The sequence below is a fragment of the Sipha flava genome, unplaced genomic scaffold, assembly GCF_003268045.1.
Source record: "Sipha flava isolate LNK unplaced genomic scaffold, YSA_version1 325_pilon_pilon, whole genome shotgun sequence".
Classification (NCBI taxonomy): domain Eukaryota; kingdom Metazoa; phylum Arthropoda; class Insecta; order Hemiptera; family Aphididae; genus Sipha; species Sipha flava.
This window is the reverse complement of record NW_020273010.1, coordinates 146,287-165,298: the sequence shown is the minus strand read 5'-3', so window position 1 is coordinate 165,298 and position 19,012 is coordinate 146,287. Positions and strand designations below refer to the sequence as shown.

General features: G+C 31.0%; 2 protein-coding genes across 2 annotated transcripts; both read left to right on the top strand.

Moving 5' to 3' along the window:
• The first annotated feature begins 554 nt into the window (after positions 1–554).
• On the top strand, positions 555–9,245 carry LOC112686838. The gene is made up of 4 exons (XM_025559297.1): positions 555–775; positions 1,742–2,398; positions 3,229–3,780; positions 8,975–9,245. The coding sequence occupies exons 1-4, from the start codon at positions 725–727 to the stop codon at positions 9,218–9,220; spliced, it is 1,506 nt and encodes a 501-aa protein (XP_025415082.1). The 5' UTR covers positions 555–724; the 3' UTR covers positions 9,221–9,245.
• On the top strand, positions 7,255–7,782 carry LOC112686839 (zinc finger BED domain-containing protein 5-like). Its single transcript, XM_025559299.1, has one exon. The coding sequence runs from the start codon at positions 7,277–7,279 to the stop codon at positions 7,757–7,759; it is 483 nt and encodes a 160-aa protein (XP_025415084.1). The 5' UTR covers positions 7,255–7,276; the 3' UTR covers positions 7,760–7,782.
• Positions 9,246–19,012: the final 9,767 nt, after the last annotated feature.

Genomic DNA, 19,012 nt, shown 5'->3' with positions numbered 1-19,012 from the left:
GTTTTTGCTCACCAAACATTTCAATTCGAGTGCAATAATTATTCTTCTGTTTTTAAATCGCCGATCGATATCACATTAATTGTTTATAATATGTAATGAACAGTTATTGTTAGTAAGTACCTACAGTAAAATAGACAGTGAAACAGACCAGAAAAAACTACAATATGCAACAGTAAAATAGCCCAATAAAATCCAAAGATTCTAAAGATCTCTCAGGATATCTAAACGGAGAGTTGAACTGACTAACTAAATATTATTAATTATATATTAATATAATTATATATATATAATTATATAGGCGTGTAATATGCCTATGATTAATAATAATTTGATATTACTAATATATTTATCATATAATAATATTTACGAGAATAACGCATAAGAGGTAAATTGTATGTTCAATAAATGATTGACAGCGTGTAGTTCGAATAGAATTTCGCGATTAAAATTAAAACGTCATGTTTGACAGCTTTCACGTGAATACTATTTACACAAATGAAAGTTGTAGCTGAGATGACAAAATACGCACGTATACGTGATTGTATAGGTACACGTAGTTTACCACGTCGATTTTGTATGACAAGTCAATACCTACATAATTTTGTTCATAATCAAAGGGCAGCGATTTTGCATATATTGTTTTGTATAAGTTCACTGAAGTATATCGTTTATTCGTGTGATTATGTCGATATTAATGATTTAAACATAAAAACATCGGTTAACCATGAATCTCTATATATATTTGCAGTGTGTCTTTGTGAATCAATTTCTATTCGTAAGTCAAATAATATCTTCATGTATGTACAAATAGATAATGTTCATAATAATTTCTTGCGCTCCATATAGTCATATTAGATCTCAAGCGTAACAATGGACATATTAATTATACATTGGTTGTATTGTTAGATAATGATATTTTTATTATTTACAATCATTTTCGGGTAGGTTAACAAATTACACCATAATCCAAAATTGAATTGGAAAAGCATTTTTTAGAGAAGCTACCAGTGATGTTCCCATAGAGTATACTACATATACGCCGTATATTCTCAACATTATTTTGAAAATTCATGGATATTATTATGTATACTCTCAAATTCTCGAGCACTTCGCGGAGAAATATTAAATGTAATTAGTTTTACAAATTTTAATTTTAGTCTTGTTTTATAATAGACGTTCAGTTTTCCCTCAGACGATTAAAAGTAATTATTGACGGTGTATTATATAATTACGATGGTGTCGATTTGTTCAAATAATTGTAATTTCTATTTCGGTAAAAAATAAAAATGTATACATCTCATTTTTTCTGCTATTATATACAACCGTTTCCGTGTCAATCATAAAAATGTCCATATTCAGACATCTGCCGGTAGAGTACACTCTCAACAAAGTTGATGGGAACATCGCTGGAAGTCACATAGTATGAAGAAGTGAAGTTGAAAAAAAACTACAAGTCTGGACCCCTCCACACGTCCCGAGGCTGTGATACATTATTCACTAGGATTTAAAATTATATATTACGTTTTTTTCGTTAATATAAGAATTTAATCCTAAGTAATACATTGTTAATGGGTTAAACATTTTTGTGTTTTAATACGAGATAATATTGTATCAAAGGAACTCTGCTCCTCCCCTCAAAACGAATTCCAAAAATCGTGAGCCACGATGATCGACCGATCGAACCATAATCACTCGCACCACACTTGTTGACCGTTCTTATTATTATTTTTGCGCATGATAGGCGTACGGAAGAGGTCATGGCGACACGTATGATCTTTACGTTGCCGACAACAATGGCATCGCCGACGGCTTGCCGATGGTGCCACAGGGCTACAAATACGTGCCGCTGATCAAAGTCATAGCCAATTACGATCCGAACAAGTACCGCATAACGTCGTACGGAGCAGCGATTTACGGTTTGAACGACGGCGGACTGTTGAGGAAGAAACGCGGCTTCTTCTCGTCGGTCAGCAATCTGTTCAAGCAGAGCGACGTGCAGCCAACGGATCCTCCGACAGTCACCGCGGCCACCGCGACCGAAATCGACGGTGACGTCAAGACGGTGAAGACGACTGACGGCGCTGTCGTTGTCACGGACGAGACGGTGGACGACGACGCTGACTCGGGTCAGACGACTACGATGGACAGTCTCAAATCGCAACTGGTGAACATCGTGGACGTCGGCAAGGACGTGCATAACAGCCTGGTGGTGGCCGCGCCGTACCTGCCGATCGTGTTCAAGGTGGCCACGTTCGTGGTGCCCAGCCTGTCGACCTACCAGGTGCTCGTGTTATCCGTGAACGTGGCGACCGTGACGGCGCAAGCGCTCCAGGACTACTGGGACGGCAAGGAAGTTTCGCATGACGCCATCCAAAAACTGGTCATGGAAACTTTGTTGGTACGTACGCCGCGGTAAACGATACCGTAATGATCACGATGTGGGTGTTTTTTTGGCAGCTGCTTCGCAACCGAAACGAGTGGTCGGTGTCACACGTGACAAAAGTTATCAGCAAAATTTCAAATGTGCACGATTTCAGTTACACGTTGGTTATGTTATGTTTAAATGGAAATTAATATTCTGAAAGTGTGTAGAGGTGGAACTATAAATTTTTACGCCCCGAAAAAATGTTAAAATTATGTCCTTTCATAGACCAATAATCAAATACTCTTATCGAGCATTTTTTCTAATAATTAATGTACAATAATACTTTTACTAGTTTTAACCTAATATTAGTACCTATTTAATAAAGTTAAAAATATCAAATTAGTTGTTAATAACTACAAAAATTACACCCTTTAAAATTTTACGCCCGTGGATGAATTCCCGTCTTCCACCTCCTTGTTCCACCATTGTGTGTGTGTGTGTGTGTGTGTGCGTGGTTGGATTATTTTTAAATTTCGATATGTTTTTTTTTATTTTGCACGCGAATGTTATGAATGACTGCTTTATATAATTTGAAATAATTACACGGTACCCTAAATTCAAGTTCGTGGCATTCTGGTTGGAAACCTCTGGCCTAGACAGTCGGTATGTTCCGATATGACCATATAGGTTTCCGTTTTAGTTACAGCTCACCAATAGTTTTACTCTTTCGTTGTGCCTATTTAATTAACGTTCTACACCATTGTAAAGTTATTAAATCTTTTAATATTCATTGAAAATTAATATGACTCAAAACTGGATCGTAATTACGTACATTATTAACATTACACTTACTTGATTTTCAGAGCAAACGCGATACAGGGGCTACGGTTCATCAGTACGCAACAAATATGTATGGCTCGTTCAAAAATCTTCTATCTAGTTTTGGACATCAAAAAGAAAACGCTAATTCGTCGCCCGAAAAAGAAACACTTGAAGAAATGTCACACATTGAAATACCCGAGATAAAAAATGATGTTCAAGAAGTTCAAACAGTTGTGACAAAGAAGTTTGTAAACGGTGTTGAAATTCCCGAAATTGAGTCAATCGTCGCAAAAAATGGTCATGTAATAAAACGTAAATTAAAAAATGATGAACTGATAACTGCTGAGCCGATAGAAGATAGTTTTTTTAGTATTCTAAAAAATAAAATTACCACATTTATAAATAAAATCAGAAATAGCGAAAGTTCGACTAGTAGTGCAAGTGATGATTGTAGCAATGATTCGGATTTCATTGAATTCATGGATGATATGAATGACGAGAGTGATTCAAATAACTCAGAAGAATCAGATGAACCAATAGAAATAAATCAAGAATTATTTGATAAAGTTTTAGAACAAGCTATGAACCTTCAAGTAAGTTAAGTATATTATAGTAGTCTGAAGCATCATTACATTTTCTAATCAGGGTCGTATTCAACGGCGGATTGGCTAAATATTTCGGCTCAGGAAATTACCGTATGACCGGCCCACCATCCAATAATAATAATTTTCCATAAAAGTCTCCTTTATTAATGGATTAAATGCTCGTAGACCTGTTTACATCACGTTTACACTAGGTTTTTATCAAAATCTTACAATTAAATACAATATATTTAAATACATTACTTTTATAAAAGAATTTTTAATCCAAGTAGATCGTCCCAGTGTTATAATACGACTACCGGCCCACCGGGAACTTTCCCGGTATCCCGGTGGGCCAATCCGCTGCTGGTCGTATTAAACATCAAAGCGACTATCATGGCAAATTAAGCAACACTAGCTTATTACTATGAGTACACTCATTTGTTATAATCAGTTTTACAGAAAAATAATAACTAGCGACTGGATGAGAGAAAAAATATAACTCATAGAGAATTTTAATATTATTTAAATGCAGTAAGCACAATATTAATATATTAACTATACAAATTGACAGAATCAACTCATAGGATAATTACCTATATTATGGTCATTATTAAATTTTAAACAGTTCTGAACCAATATCGATGTAATGTAATCCTTATTTTTCATAAAAATTCGTACTACACATTTTTTAATGTACAATGCTATGATACAAAGCCCCTTTCTACTCCCTTTCATATGATTATAATTTTTAGTACAATATCAGTAATAATTTTTAGTAGTAGTTCTTTTTTGTTAATCAAATTGCACATTATAATTTGGTACCAACCTGATATTATTTTTTAAACTGGAATTACACTTTTGTTTGGTATAAATATGAAAATTACTTACAAATTATTTATTTTAATGTAGGATATATAACTTAAAATGTAATAGATATATTTAAGTCCTTATTAGCTATCTTACTTAAATTGGCTTCCTAAAAAACTCTTTCATAGTAGTCTTATTTATTAATATGTAGTAGTATGAAGTGCACTTCTCGAATCCATAGTGCATACTTTCAGTTTCAGACAACACACTATGTTTCAGGGTTCACTAAAAATAGGGACAGATGTAATGTATTAAATATACTTGGTTTTTTTTGTGAATCATGCATGTACTATTTTCTTAGTTTTGATTTAATTTTCTTAGTGGCTGCTCATTCCTATGAACTGACTGTTATATTGTGTAGTTCTACGCTAATCTATTGGCTGGTTTTTCATAAATAATTCGAGATAAATAAAAATATATAAACTACTTTTTTTTTAAAAGAAGATATACAATTAAATGTATATTTTACAATAAAGATCTGAACCTACAAACTGTAGTTAAATTTTCTAAATTATTTAGTTGTAGAACATAGGCGAAACTAGATATTTTTATTAGGTCAGGCCAAATGAAAAATATAAAAATTATTATTACGTAAAATTAACTATTATTTCTTGTAATAAAATTATAAAAATAAACGTCAAATGTCTAAATTAAACAATAACTAATAAAACCGATTATTTGAATACATAAAATACTTATTATGTTCTATTATAATCCTTATTTGTACCAATTGTACCAATATACTATATTATATTATAGTATTATTAGTATTATATGAAACATACAAATGTATACGTTTACATCTATAAATATATTATTTATAATGCCTAAATAATTATTAAAATATATAATAATATATATAATATATACATATTTTTCGTTAGTATTAGGTCAGGCCATGGCTTGACTGGTCTGACCCGTAGGTAGTTTCGCCTATGTTCTAGAACATCGTTTCTCAACCTTTTTAGTGTCGCGACCCCCAAAATAGGTATAAAATATAGTCAATCACTTCGCGACTCCTCCTCCATCTAGGTTAGGTAAAAATTTAAACAGTAAAAATATCCTATCATTAACCAAACGAAATATAACATTTTAAATACCAATTTATAAATATCATATCTAGTAACTTAAGCTAATCAAGTTTGAAAGTTATGTATCGGGTCGTTAGGAATTTCCATTAGTGGAGTAGTGGCCGTTTTATTGATGAGATATCTACATTTAATCGACCGCTTATTATTGTTATTTTTAATATTATTTTTGTGTGTTATGAAACGATTAATTTATCGATGACAGTCGCGCGTCGCTCGTGTTAAATTCATGTGATATTGCGTTTATTAAGTTGGTTTTTAGTGGGTCTTTTTAGTTTTGTGTAATTTGAATTAATGATTATGGATAAATATATAACAAAACGTAATGCTTCGTCTACTTCTGATGAACCAGCGAAAAAAAAATTCAGGCCATATAACAATGAGTATTTGAAGTATGGGTTTATTTCACATGATAATAAGCCGCAATGTGTTGTTTGCTTTCAAGTTCTATCTCAAGAAAGTATGAAACCTTCAAAATTAATTCGACATCTGGAAACAAATCACCCACTTTTAGTAAAAAAACCAATTGATTTTTTTGAGCGTAAATCACTTTTTTTAAAAAATCAACAAACTTGTATTCTTAAATCAAGTCAGAATAACACCGCAATACTTGAAGCATCATATTTAGTAGCACTTAGGGTAGCTAGGGAATCAAAGCTGCACACGATTGCTGAGAATCTCATTCTACCCGCTACTATTGATATGGTCAATATTATGATAGTTGCAAAAGAAACAAACAAATTAAAAACTATTCCACTTTCAAATGACACAATATCAAGACGAATTAATGAAATGTCAACTGATGTACACAATCAAATAGTACAAAATCTAAAATCAAGTGAGTATTTTTCTATTCAGTTTGACGAATCAACAGACGGAACAAACTTGGCACAATTTTTATGTTTTGTTCGCTACGAATGTGACGGGACAATTAAAGAAAATATGCTTTTTTGCAAATCAATACCAGGTCATGCTACTGGATAAGGTCTTTTTGAATTATTTATTGAAACAACAAAAAATGAAAATTTGGACTGGAACAAATGTATTTCAATGTGTTCTGATGGCGCAAGAGCAATAACAGGGAAAAATAGTGGTTTAATAGTAAAATTAAAAGAATTAATGCCACATATTGAATGGACATATTGTTTTCTTCACAGGCATGCACTTGCCACAAAACAAATGCCAGATAATTTAAAAAATGTTATTTGAAGCTGTAAAAATAGTAAATTATATTAAAAGTCAATCGCTGCAGTGCAGATTGTTTTCCGCACTATGTGAAGAAATGGGCTCCAAGCGCAAGTCACTGCTTTTCTATATCAAAGTTAGGTGGTTCTCACGAGGAAAAGTGTTAACGCGGATTTTTGAGTTGCGAAATAATTAATATAATAATAATAATATTAATAATATTTTTTAAAGCTCGAAATAAAACATTTTTAACTTTTTTCCAAGGTAATGAGACATTACTATATTTGGCTTATTTGAGTGATATATTTTCACATTTGAATGACTTGAATATAAGCTTACAAGGCCGTGAAAAGAACATTCTAATAATGTCAGATAAAGTTAATGCTTTTATCAAAAAACTTGGAATTTGGATCATTCGTCTCGAAAAACGAAATTTTGATGCATTTGATTTAACATCAAATTACATTGAAAAAAATGTAAACTTAAAAAGTCCTATTCTTGATCGTGTTTTTGATACCATGAAAACGTATTTAAGAAAAGTGAAAATTAAATTACTCGAATATTTCTCGTGTAACGACAATGACTTCTCAAATAGATGGGTTCTTAATCCATTTGATGAAAATATTGTTGCAGTTGCCAAATTACCAGTTGAGACTCACAACCAACTGATAGAATTATCAGCTGATAAGAAATTACAGCTACAATTTGGATTTCAAGATTTAAATAAGGTTTGGATTGCCCGGAAAAATGAATATGGAAGTTTGGTATCAGAGGCATTGAAAATTTTGATTCCGTTCGCTACTTCTTATTTATGCGAAAAAGGATTCTCATCCATGGTGGCAATATAAACTAAGTACAGAAATCGTTTGTTATCACTAGAAAATAACTTACTTTTATGTGCTTCAGATGTTGAACCACAAATTAAGCAACTTTTAATTGTAAAACAAATTCAAAGATCACACTAATTATTTATTTAAAATTATTTAAAAAGTCTTAAATATTTAAATAAAAAGGTGTATTTTGTAAATCAGCATTTTATTATTTTTGACCTGCGCGACCCCAAGTCAAGGTGTTCACGACCCCTCTGGAGGTCGCGACCCCCTGATTGAGAAACGCAGTTCTAGAACATCGATTCTTAACCTTTGTGTAGTGACGACCCAAGATATTTACCAAATTTTTCCTGCGATCTTTTTATAAATAATATTCAATGGCAGAATAAAAAATAACTATTTGGTACTCTTAATTGAATAACATTTTTTACTCATATTACTTGTATTCATAACAAGTCATAATATTAATTACATTATATTTAAAAATAAACATTTCTTTTAATAATATTGTGTTGTTTTTTAAATAATTTTTAATTTAATGACTTCCTTGGTCTTGATGTTGCTTTAACAATGAATCAATTTAGAGTTCTTCTATAGAGTTAGTGAGTAAAATACGCATCGTGGGTTCGACATCAAGCTTGTTTCTTGATTTGGTTTTGATTGTAGTTAATATCTTTATTACAATATGTAAAAATATTAGTTAATGGCCTTTGCATACTCAAACTTAACTCATTTAATAACGAAAAAATATCTGATAGATATGCAACTTTTGTCAACCAAATTATATCTTGAAAATGGATGGATAACCGTGAATTTTTTTCTCTTAAAAAAATACTTCTATTTCAGTTCTTAATTCAAAAATCTCGTTAAAATTTTTTTCCATGATAATCAACGTACATGAGGTTTCATTTATTATTTATAAGCCTTAAAAATAAAAATATTATACTAACGTTTTAAATTTTTATCCGACCTATTTAAAATTATTGGTGACCCAAAATTGGGTCGCGACCCTATAGTTAAGAACCGCTGTTCTAGAATATAGTATGTACGTATCTACCTAATAATTTATAAATTATAATTTTAATTTAAATAATTAATTTAATTTAATTATTAATTCGAAAAAAAAGTTATAACGATCAAAATAAAACATTAATTATTAGCTAATGACTAGTGTATTACATCTTACTTATTAGCGAGAGACAAATGTTACTACAAATATTTATTGATTTTCAGCCTGAAGAGATAAAAAATAAAAACGACGAAGAATTGGTGAAATACATTGATAATTACCAAACACACTTTTCAGACCACTTTATAGAATCGGAATTCGATCCTAAAAATGTATTTGACTTTTTGGTAAATTCAATGAAATTCGATAAAAATGTAACTAAAAATCAGAAAAAAGAATTGGTCACGATGCTTGGTAAAGTTACGAATTATTTTATAGATAAAAATCTTGAAAATAATGATGAAAATTAGAAAATTAAAAATTAATTGTTATGTATACGTTAAATGTAAATCAATATTAAGTACCTACTTATTAATTAAATTTTAATAAAACTTAATTTTTAATTGAAAAAATTGTGCAGAATGTGAATTTGATAATCATTATTAATATAATACATTTATACATATTACTAATGTTAATATTTCAAAATACTCGTATATATATATTATACTTATATATATTTACAAATAAGCTAATTTAATTATATGACAAATCTTAATACAATCTCTTGGTGTGATTATGTATTTAAAAATTAATATAAGGGTTAATCAATTCTAATTAATTAGAAATACGTTTCTTAAAAACTCGTTTTGCCTCTGATTCATGCAAAAATGTTTTTCCTACTATATTTTCATATGCTACGAACAATATTTTCAGAATTAAAATTTGAAAATTCACAAAATTTAAATAAAAGCAGAAATTTCCATTATAGTGTGCCATAATAATTAAATATTAATAGCCTATTGAATCGTGCATATTTTTTATTCGTGTTTTCGCCTAAAAGAGGATAACTATTGAATAAATATTGAACTTATTGATGTAGAGAAAAGTATATTTTTCTGAAAATGTATTTTAAGTGATCGTTTCATCTATTTTATCTCAACATAGGTTGAAAGTATTACAGACGGTTCTTATATGTAATATAAGATGGCGCAAAAGAAAATCGAAAATATCCATTGTTACTACGAGTATCTCCGCGCGCACAACAACGGCATATGTTTCGCGGTCGTGACACGCACCGCATGCGTGGTAGAATTTCGTAGCGCCCCAAAGTGTTGCGTTGCGATCAGTACTGCATTAAGCTATGTAGTCGCCTCGAGGCAAATTAAAATATGCCGGCCTTAAGATAATTACAATTCAAAATAAAAATTAATATGTGTAATAGAAATAATATGTAACGTACGAGTACAGTCATACAAGAAAAATTATAATTATATACTTTTTATTTTATGTTGGACCTCGAAAATTTACCGTCCCATCAAACATAAAATTTTCCGCCTCGGGGAAATCGCCTTCCCTTGCCTCTCATTAATCACGGCTCTGGTTGTGATGATGCGACCCTAGGGCGCGTGTGGTAGTCACTTTTGCCGCCGGACACGCGAAGGATACGGATCCGGTTTAGACCCTGTCCATTAAATATGTTCTCATTGCACGCACGACGGGCGCATCGATTATCAGTTAAACATTGGCGACGGCCATCCAGGTTCGCGATACACGCATGGTTGTTATCGAAAAGTAAACGTTAATTTATTCGTTTTCCTTCGTGACCAGTGGCGCCGGACCCTATGTCCAGGTCTTTCAAACATTTAGCACTGGGCTGCTTCGTGGCGGATCCGACCTATGACGACTTATGCAACCATTGAATGACCATTAAGATAAGATAAATAATGACAATCGCGTGAAATACAGGTGAATAGTTCTTATACACATGAAATTAATTTACTATTACCTTCGAAAAACGGATCTCAGGAAATTAAGTCGCATGGATCACCTTCTATAACTGGATAGTTCATATAACTGCAGAAGTATACGATTAGATAATTTTGTATTCAGATTGGTCGCACTGCACAGTCAATTTTAAATGAAACTAAGTGTATTCCATATGTGATTATAAATTAGATGAATTAGCTTTAATTTGTATAACTCAACACCACAATAATAATAAACAAACACATACGATGCATACTTGTATTTTTAAACATATTTTTCATATTTTTTACAAAATAGAATAATTATTCAACGTTTTATCGCGAACTTTCAATGCATACGATCAATTATTACGACATTAATGTTTATAATTTTACTAAAAGACGTTTTGTTACCTTATTTCTACATCAAAATTTAAAAATATAATAAAATCAAAATTTAACAAATATTTATTTTATATTTTCCGTACACAAAATATCCCAAATCTTTGGGGACATAAGTATATAATAGCATATTATATGTGTTACGGATTCTTTCTCGGAGAGGAAGACGACGTGTAAAGAAGAGGAATTGTAATCACGTTTCTCAAAGATATACACTTTATTTTGACACTCAATTAAAATACATATAATAAAACATAAACTATAAAAGGTTCCGTAAAGTATGTTCGGCCAATGCTAATACCCGACTGACTGCCTCGGTCATTCCAATGGCCGACGTCTGTCCGCGTCCGGGTAACATGCTGTCTCAGCATTTGCCCGGTGTGACACTGCACATGTTACTACATAATACGAACATAATATTATTCAGGGGTTCGTAACATATGTAACCGTCAATGGAATTATAAAGGTGTTATTGAAAATTTCCTGTATATGTTGAATTGTTTTTTATGGGCACGTGATTCCCGGATTTTGGCTTGCGCCTACGTACACCCGGTCCGCATGTTAGCGCTAGGCGCTATTCGCGGGCCGAGGCCGTGCGGGAGCGACGCCGGCAAGCCGGACGATCGGTCCCGGGTCGTCTATGGACCACCAGCACCGGCCGAAGCCGTACTTTTTCGAGGCCGGAGAGACCAGGATCTCTTTGGGTCCGACCTTCCACTAGGTACAGTGGTTTGGGTTTCCTCTATCGTCGCGCCTGTCCCACTGCCACCACGTTGCAGCCGAGTTAGGCTCCTCAACCTTGAGGGGCACTGTTTCCCGTACGGCAAGCCGGACGGGCGTACAGTGGGGCTCCCCTCTCCCGTGGCACCGATGAGGTTTTAAGTTGATATCGGTTGATCAACCCGGTCCCCATATACAGGGCACCTCCCACTATTTTGGCTTCCCGGGCCGGCTAGTGGTGGGCCTTTGTTTTTTATGGGCAGTAAGATTGTTGAAAGGCATTTTTATGAAATGCCTAGCTTAAGAAAAGTGATGCAGTCAATGACATAAATACTTCATTATACATAATTTTCATGACTGGCCTACCATTTTCATAAGTGACGAATAACTATGACATACATTGTAGTCATGATGATCATGTGTTATGCATAGTCAATGAAAATTTAACATGTAATAAGGTACTATACAGAGGTACATGATGTCTTCAAATGTATAGATAATTTTATTACTTTTATGGAGATCCATAAATATGAACTTTCACATGGAAAAACGTTATTATCGATATCGATTATATATATCGACATTTATTCCATAGGTACAACAAAAATTGAAGCTATATTAAATTTAGTCATTGACAAAACCATTCAAAATCATTATTAAAGAAATTTTAATGTAAATAATGTTAATTTAACATTGACGGTAACACAAAGTGTACATTGTACATGTAACAATAAAAAGAAAAATGTATCAAAAATCTAACTATAATTTTCCAATCTTGTGTGTGGATGCGTGTTTTTGCATATACTTGAGATTCAGGTGCCTCTCTTATTTTTTTTTCTAGATATCACCATAAAAATTAACTAATTTAATATCATCTTGATAAAATTTTTTAAAATTTGGGATTATCTATAACATAAGGTTATAGAAATGGCTTCTCTACCCTTGAACAAATGTATGACTAATTAATTATGCAATCATTAAATAAAATTTAATTATTATTTTAAAAATCAATTTAACATACTCGTCCTTTAAGCATTTCACAGACGGTCTTGGTGCAAGACCATGTCTGTTCTTGAGTAAATTCGACTCCATCATCAAGCGTAACACATTAAATTTATTTTCGCGATTTTCTACACATGTCTAAACAATAAAGGACTATGGTTAAATGAGAATAACATTCATCATCAATACAATTGAAAAAATGACTAGATAACTGATACATATTTGCTGATATGCGCAAAAACCTTAATATATTATATATACATCTTGTTTTGTAAATAATGAGTGTAATTTTATATCTTACAATCAAAAACCATAATAACGTGCTGGCGACTAATGGATGGGCACAAAACTTACGTTAAGAAACAAAAAAACTATTGATAATTACAAAGTACACGTCTTTCCATGTTTCACCTCTGCCAGGGTACTCGTTCCGAAAATGTTTTTTAGTGTGGTATTCCCACAGTTCATTGGTGTGTTGCATCAGATAAATGTTATTTTTTTCAATCCTGTGCAACTGCTCGGGAGTAGCGAATTTCAGGACCGGTTCCAGATGGTCGAACGGGATCCCTTGAGTAGATTTCAAATCTAAAAAAATTAACAACGTAATATTACAATAATATCATTATACTAGTGAAATCAAATTAGAGTTAAAATCGTGTACACATCACAGTAAACCGAGAAAATAATATGTACCGTCTAAGTTCTTCTTCAGAAAATTTATGCAAGTATCTTTGAGACTCAGAACTTCTAGATTCACAGCCCTTTTACTCTCAACGTACACTTTCGTCCTTTTAAATATTATTTAAAGTGAAAACAAATCTAAGAATATGTAATTATTAATATTCTAAGTAAAACCTCTTATATTTTTTCGCAACATTTCATCCAATGGATCAATCTCCTCGACGAACTTTCTTTTACTTTTTAATGATGATCCGTTTTCGTTCAGCCGTTTTGTAGAGCTTCCTGCTGCAGATGAGTCCATGGTTTTCAATTTGTTTTATAAATTATTTTGAAAAAAAAAAAGTGATTTTTCAAAAATATTTAAGTTATTTAACAATATAATCGCAAATATATTAAGATATGATTTTCAATTATACCGTTATTACTTATTTAATATTCAGTAAGTTCATATACGAATACACTTGAAGGTAGCTAATACAAATTCTCATACAAAAATGAAATATCAAGCTCGTTACTATTAGAAGTAAACATGTCATAGATCAACATCAACCATGGAAACGGAATATTTAAATTTATATTTTATGTCAACTACTTTTGAAGTGAAATATTTTGTATTACCTTAATTATTTGGAAAACTGTTGAGAATTATAAAAAAATTACTTGAATGTATCTTAATGATAACATCTTATAGACAGACAAAGAAAAAAATCATGATGTTAAAGCTTGTACATTTGTCGCTTTGCTCAGAATCTAAAATGTTTATACTCAGTGACGTGCCTGGAAATTTTTTTTGTCGAGGTTTAATATTTTTACTACTTTAGTGATGCATGCTCCTATTTATGACGTGAAACATCGAAGACTATGGACTATGATCTTTGAATGTTTAAGTTGTCCAAGACAAATGTCCAAAACGTTTATAAACTTATAATATGTAACAGTGATACAGACGTTATGGGTCAAGGATCAAGTCGACTTCCCTAAAAAATTGGATGGTGGGTGGTCGTTAATTGTTGTTATAAGCTTTGTAGGCTGGTGTTGATGAATATTATAATTTTTAAAGTTAATCATGCATCTAGTGTACGGTAATATGTTATTGTGCGATTAGGTTTTTTTTAAATAATTCTGGGGTAGGTGGGTGATCGCTATAAGTGTATGTTTGACTCATAATTGTGAGATTAATACTACTGCCTAAACGTGGCGATTGAAAAATATTTCATGGCATTAGGCAGTGTGCGCAAAGGTAACTAAAAATTTATCTAAATAAAGATTAAAGATAATTGGGTACAATTTGTCTAGATAAAGATAAAAGATAAAAGACTATTTATTTGGATAAAAAAAAAATAAAACATTATTTTATTTGATTAATTAATCTACACTTTTTTTTAATTTATACTTAAAAAATAAATGTAAATTAAAATTAATTTAACTTTGACCTAACCTACAATATAAATAATGAATTTAAGTTAATAAATTAATAATTTTAATAAAGTTTTCATTAATTTTAAATTTTTATTAGTTTTTAATTTTCAAGTTCAATTTTTTGTATTTTTTGAATAAATATCGTAATATTTTTCTTTATCTGAATCTGAATTACGTTTGATAACTTAAAAATTCATCTAAGATAATTCATCAGACGACTAATTTTGTTTATTATCCAGATAAGATAAAAGATAATTAATTATTTATCTAGATAATTTATTTAGATAAAGCTCCACACTGGCTTTTATACATAGCGTTTGGCTTAAAAATACTCTAAAATCTGAATATTAATATCCATTAATGGCTTTGTAGCTTTTTCTTTTCAACTTCTCCTCGTTATTCTTGTCCATGTTTAAATACCTACAAATCATTTATTTCACATTAAAGTTTCTTTCCCTTAATCTTTCGTTTAAATTTCTAAATCACAATATAATAATTTATACATTTATATTACATTTGTAACAGAATTTTAACTTTCTTTAAACTATTACAATAACTGCGAAGAATTTAGCATGAATTGATTCGTATCGTTTAAATGGTTTGAAATCATATGGAAATCAATATATATATATGACCTAAATTGAAAACCAAAATGATAAATGACAATTGTATTACATAAAAAGTGTAATGTATTTCATGAAACTATCAAGTGTTTTGTAATGATCATACATCATAATACTTATGTGAATGCGACAGTTTAATAATTTAACGATATATTAGTCAATTTTCCTACCAAATCAAAGAAGCAGAACAAATTGACGTTAAACGTTGTCTATTGGAAATTTTAGAACATTGATCAGAATGAAGTACTTTTACTGTAATGATCAGTCTTCAGAATGACGAAACACAAGTATTAGTTTGACATGACGTGACTCTGAACGTAAACAACATGTAAGCACTATGAATACATAATATTAATTATTGTATGCTATCACCAGAGAACAGTGAATGCATTGTATAACTGGAAATACGCACTAAGCTGAATTTATATTTTTTAAATTTTTTTTTTTTTTGCCTTTGTTAGAACATTACAGTAAAACAATGAAATTAACAAAAATAATACTAATAAAACAAATGTGTAAAGGAACTAAAATTAATTAAATTAAGAAGCAAGCAGAATCAATGAAGTTAATAATGGAATGGATGACAGAAATGGTGTAAAAGTAATTTACACATATTTTAATTTTCGCTTAGTGATAATCCATTTACTTGTATACTTGTAAAGATGCTGCTGAGGCTCGCGACATACGAGTATGTTTTTATTTTCCGTCATGAAAACATCTTTTACGTTAACCTATACGAGCCAATCGGCATACGTTTGAAACCTTGAAATAAAAAACCCAAATATACTTTATAAAAAATGTGTACTCGTATGTCATTTTCATACGACAATTGTTCTAAATGCATAAACACATTGTGAAAATATCTATCCTGAACGACTTATTTAAGTTCAATTTTATTAATATGATAGTTAGATTTATTGTGCTCACACGAAATTCCATGAAGTTAACTTGACGCATGTCTGGTTCAGAATAAACTGAAATGCCTTATATCCGGAGGCGGACTAGAAACAGAGATTTAATAATCTAGCGACCTGTTTTATAATTTTTAGTAGATAGACTTTTAACAACATATTATATATAAAGTAACCATGGTTCTAGACAATTTTTGAAAACTGAATCAACCATATTTTCTTATGCCTGTAGATTTACTTCTGGTAGATATAATTTAGCCTTAGACAATATTATACAATGCTACTTGTATCTTTAATTATCACCTATCACAGGTACTACTGAGTAAATAAACATGATCGTCAGTTCTTATTTTTAGTATAATATTAAAATGTACTAAACAGCAGCCCCTATTTTTTATAAAAATTCGTACTACACGTTTTTTTAATGATATGATATAGAGCCTCCCTCTACCCCACTTCTATAAGATTATAATTTTTAGTAATATTTATTTTTATTAATCAAATTGTACATTATAATTAAGTACCAATCTGATTTTATATTTTTAAACTGAAAATACACTTTTGTCTGGTTTAAATATGAAAACTATTTACAAATTATTTATTTTAATGCGGGATGTATAATTTAAAATTTAATAGATGTAATTAAGTACTCATCAACTGTCTTACTTAAACTGGTTTCCTGAAAAAGACCTTCATATTAGTCTTATTTATTAATATTTAGTAGGTACACACTTCTCGAATCCGTAATGCACATTTTCAATTTCGGACTACAAACTTTGTGTGGGCTGCCAAACAGTTAAAAACATTTATACAATATAATATGATTCATATTATTATTATAATGCTTCTTGGCTGACGCAAAACCTGATAACCGTCACCGGCCCAGGAAGATAAATCTCCCCACTCTACTAGCCGGTCCGCCACTACTCATATTAGACCTATTCAACAACGTCCTATAACTTATATTTAAAAAAAAAAAATTATTACACCTCACGTAAACGCACGCATACGTTATAATTTAGGTGTTCATCGGGTTTGACGATACCCTTTCGTTTTATCTAGGCAACGGTAGGTGACCAAAGCCACAGGCGGGCTACCACTACAAAACAATAAGTCAAATATCGCGGTACCTATACGCGAAACTCTTACAAGATAATGCTGTATAAGTTGGTGTTGGCCACCGGTCAGTTGGATTGGAATGACAAACGCTCTGGCAATATGCTGACGTCAAGATCCGTAAGAATAAGGGTTCCCAAAAGATCTGGAAGAAAGAGAGTTCCCTGGAAAGAAGAAGTTTCTAAGAAGATCGAAGGGAGGTGGCACCGGGAACGACAACGACGACGGCACCGGAAAAGATGACGACATCGGCAAAGACAACGATGCCCTATTTGCAGCAGATGAATCGATCAACGATACCAAAAAGGTTTCCACTTAGTCAACGATTATGTAACTGGGACAGTGGTAATCAATATAATCATTATGAATACGTACAAAATCTTCTCAGAGGTCTATACTATTCAAATTTTTCACCATGGTCAAAGATATTTGACAAATGTAAATCAACAGTTTTGCTTAATCGTATAATAGTTTTTCACGGAGATACAATAAAATGTACATAGATATTAACAATGACGATGACATTGATAATTTTACAGTTGGTGATGTCACAGAAGATGTGAAATATGGCGTTTAAAATATTAAATAAGAATATGGATAACATCAATATATTTTTGGGGTTTTTCTATAATAAAAGGTCTTGTTGCTGATAAAATACAGCCGCCTGATGGAAAGGAAAAAAATATAAAATTATTATTAATTATACAAGAAACCAGAACATACGCTCGGCTCACATGTCAATGCGATAGTGTGTATTTTTCAATTTAATATGTTCATTGTGTAATGTGCTCTGAAGAGTGACATTCTAAAATGTTTTCCAATTATTATAATATTTATAGTTTTAGTAAAAAAAGGAATAACTTAGTAGGATATATTATCTCCATATATTTGATTTTTTTTGCTGAACCTATTTATTAATAATCATTATGAAGTGTATTTATTGTGAATGTCAATGTGGTTCTAAGAAAATAAATAACACCAACTGGAAACGTGATGACAGTTCCTGTAATGTTAAACATAGAGGAGGATTCATAAGTTTAGATAATTTAAACTTTTTCATTAAAACAAATAAAATCAGAGGTAAATGATACACCTATTTGAATTTTATTTTCAAATGTTAATAAAATACAAAAGGTTAGGTACTTATTTAATTTATTTAATTTTTTTTTGTTTCTTATTTTATGTTTTTTGTAGGTATGAATTATTTTCTGTTATTTCATAAAACATAAAAATATATTATTAATAAAACCAATAAGATAACAAGGTATGATTAGGTTAATTACCCAAGTCTGTCCGTGTGTTCACAATTTATAAATCAATATCCTACCAAGTATAATTTTTTTACTCTTGCTACCTCTTCAATAAAATTTAACCTAGCAATTATCATTTTTAATCTATTATACCCTATTTAACTCCCTTAGAAGTTAAATTTTGGAAAATTAGGTAATAAAATAATATTTAATAAAATAATAAAATAAATA

What these genes read in the sequence shown, in the direction of transcription:
- LOC112686838 (XM_025559297.1), top strand. Translation starts at nt 725, where the DNA reads ATGAATCTCTATATATATTTGCAGTGTGTCTTTGTGAATCAATTTCTA. An exon ending in TTGTGAATCAATTTCTATTC is followed by an intron (nt 776 to 1,741) that starts GTAAGTCAAATA and finishes TGCGCATGATAG; the next exon opens with GCGTACGGAAGAGGTCATGG. An exon ending in TGGTCATGGAAACTTTGTTG is followed by an intron (nt 2,399 to 3,228) that starts GTACGTACGCCG and finishes CTTGATTTTCAG; the next exon opens with AGCAAACGCGATACAGGGGC.
- LOC112686839 (XM_025559299.1), top strand. Translation starts at nt 7,277, where the DNA reads ATGTCAGATAAAGTTAATGCTTTTATCAAAAAACTTGGAATTTGGATC.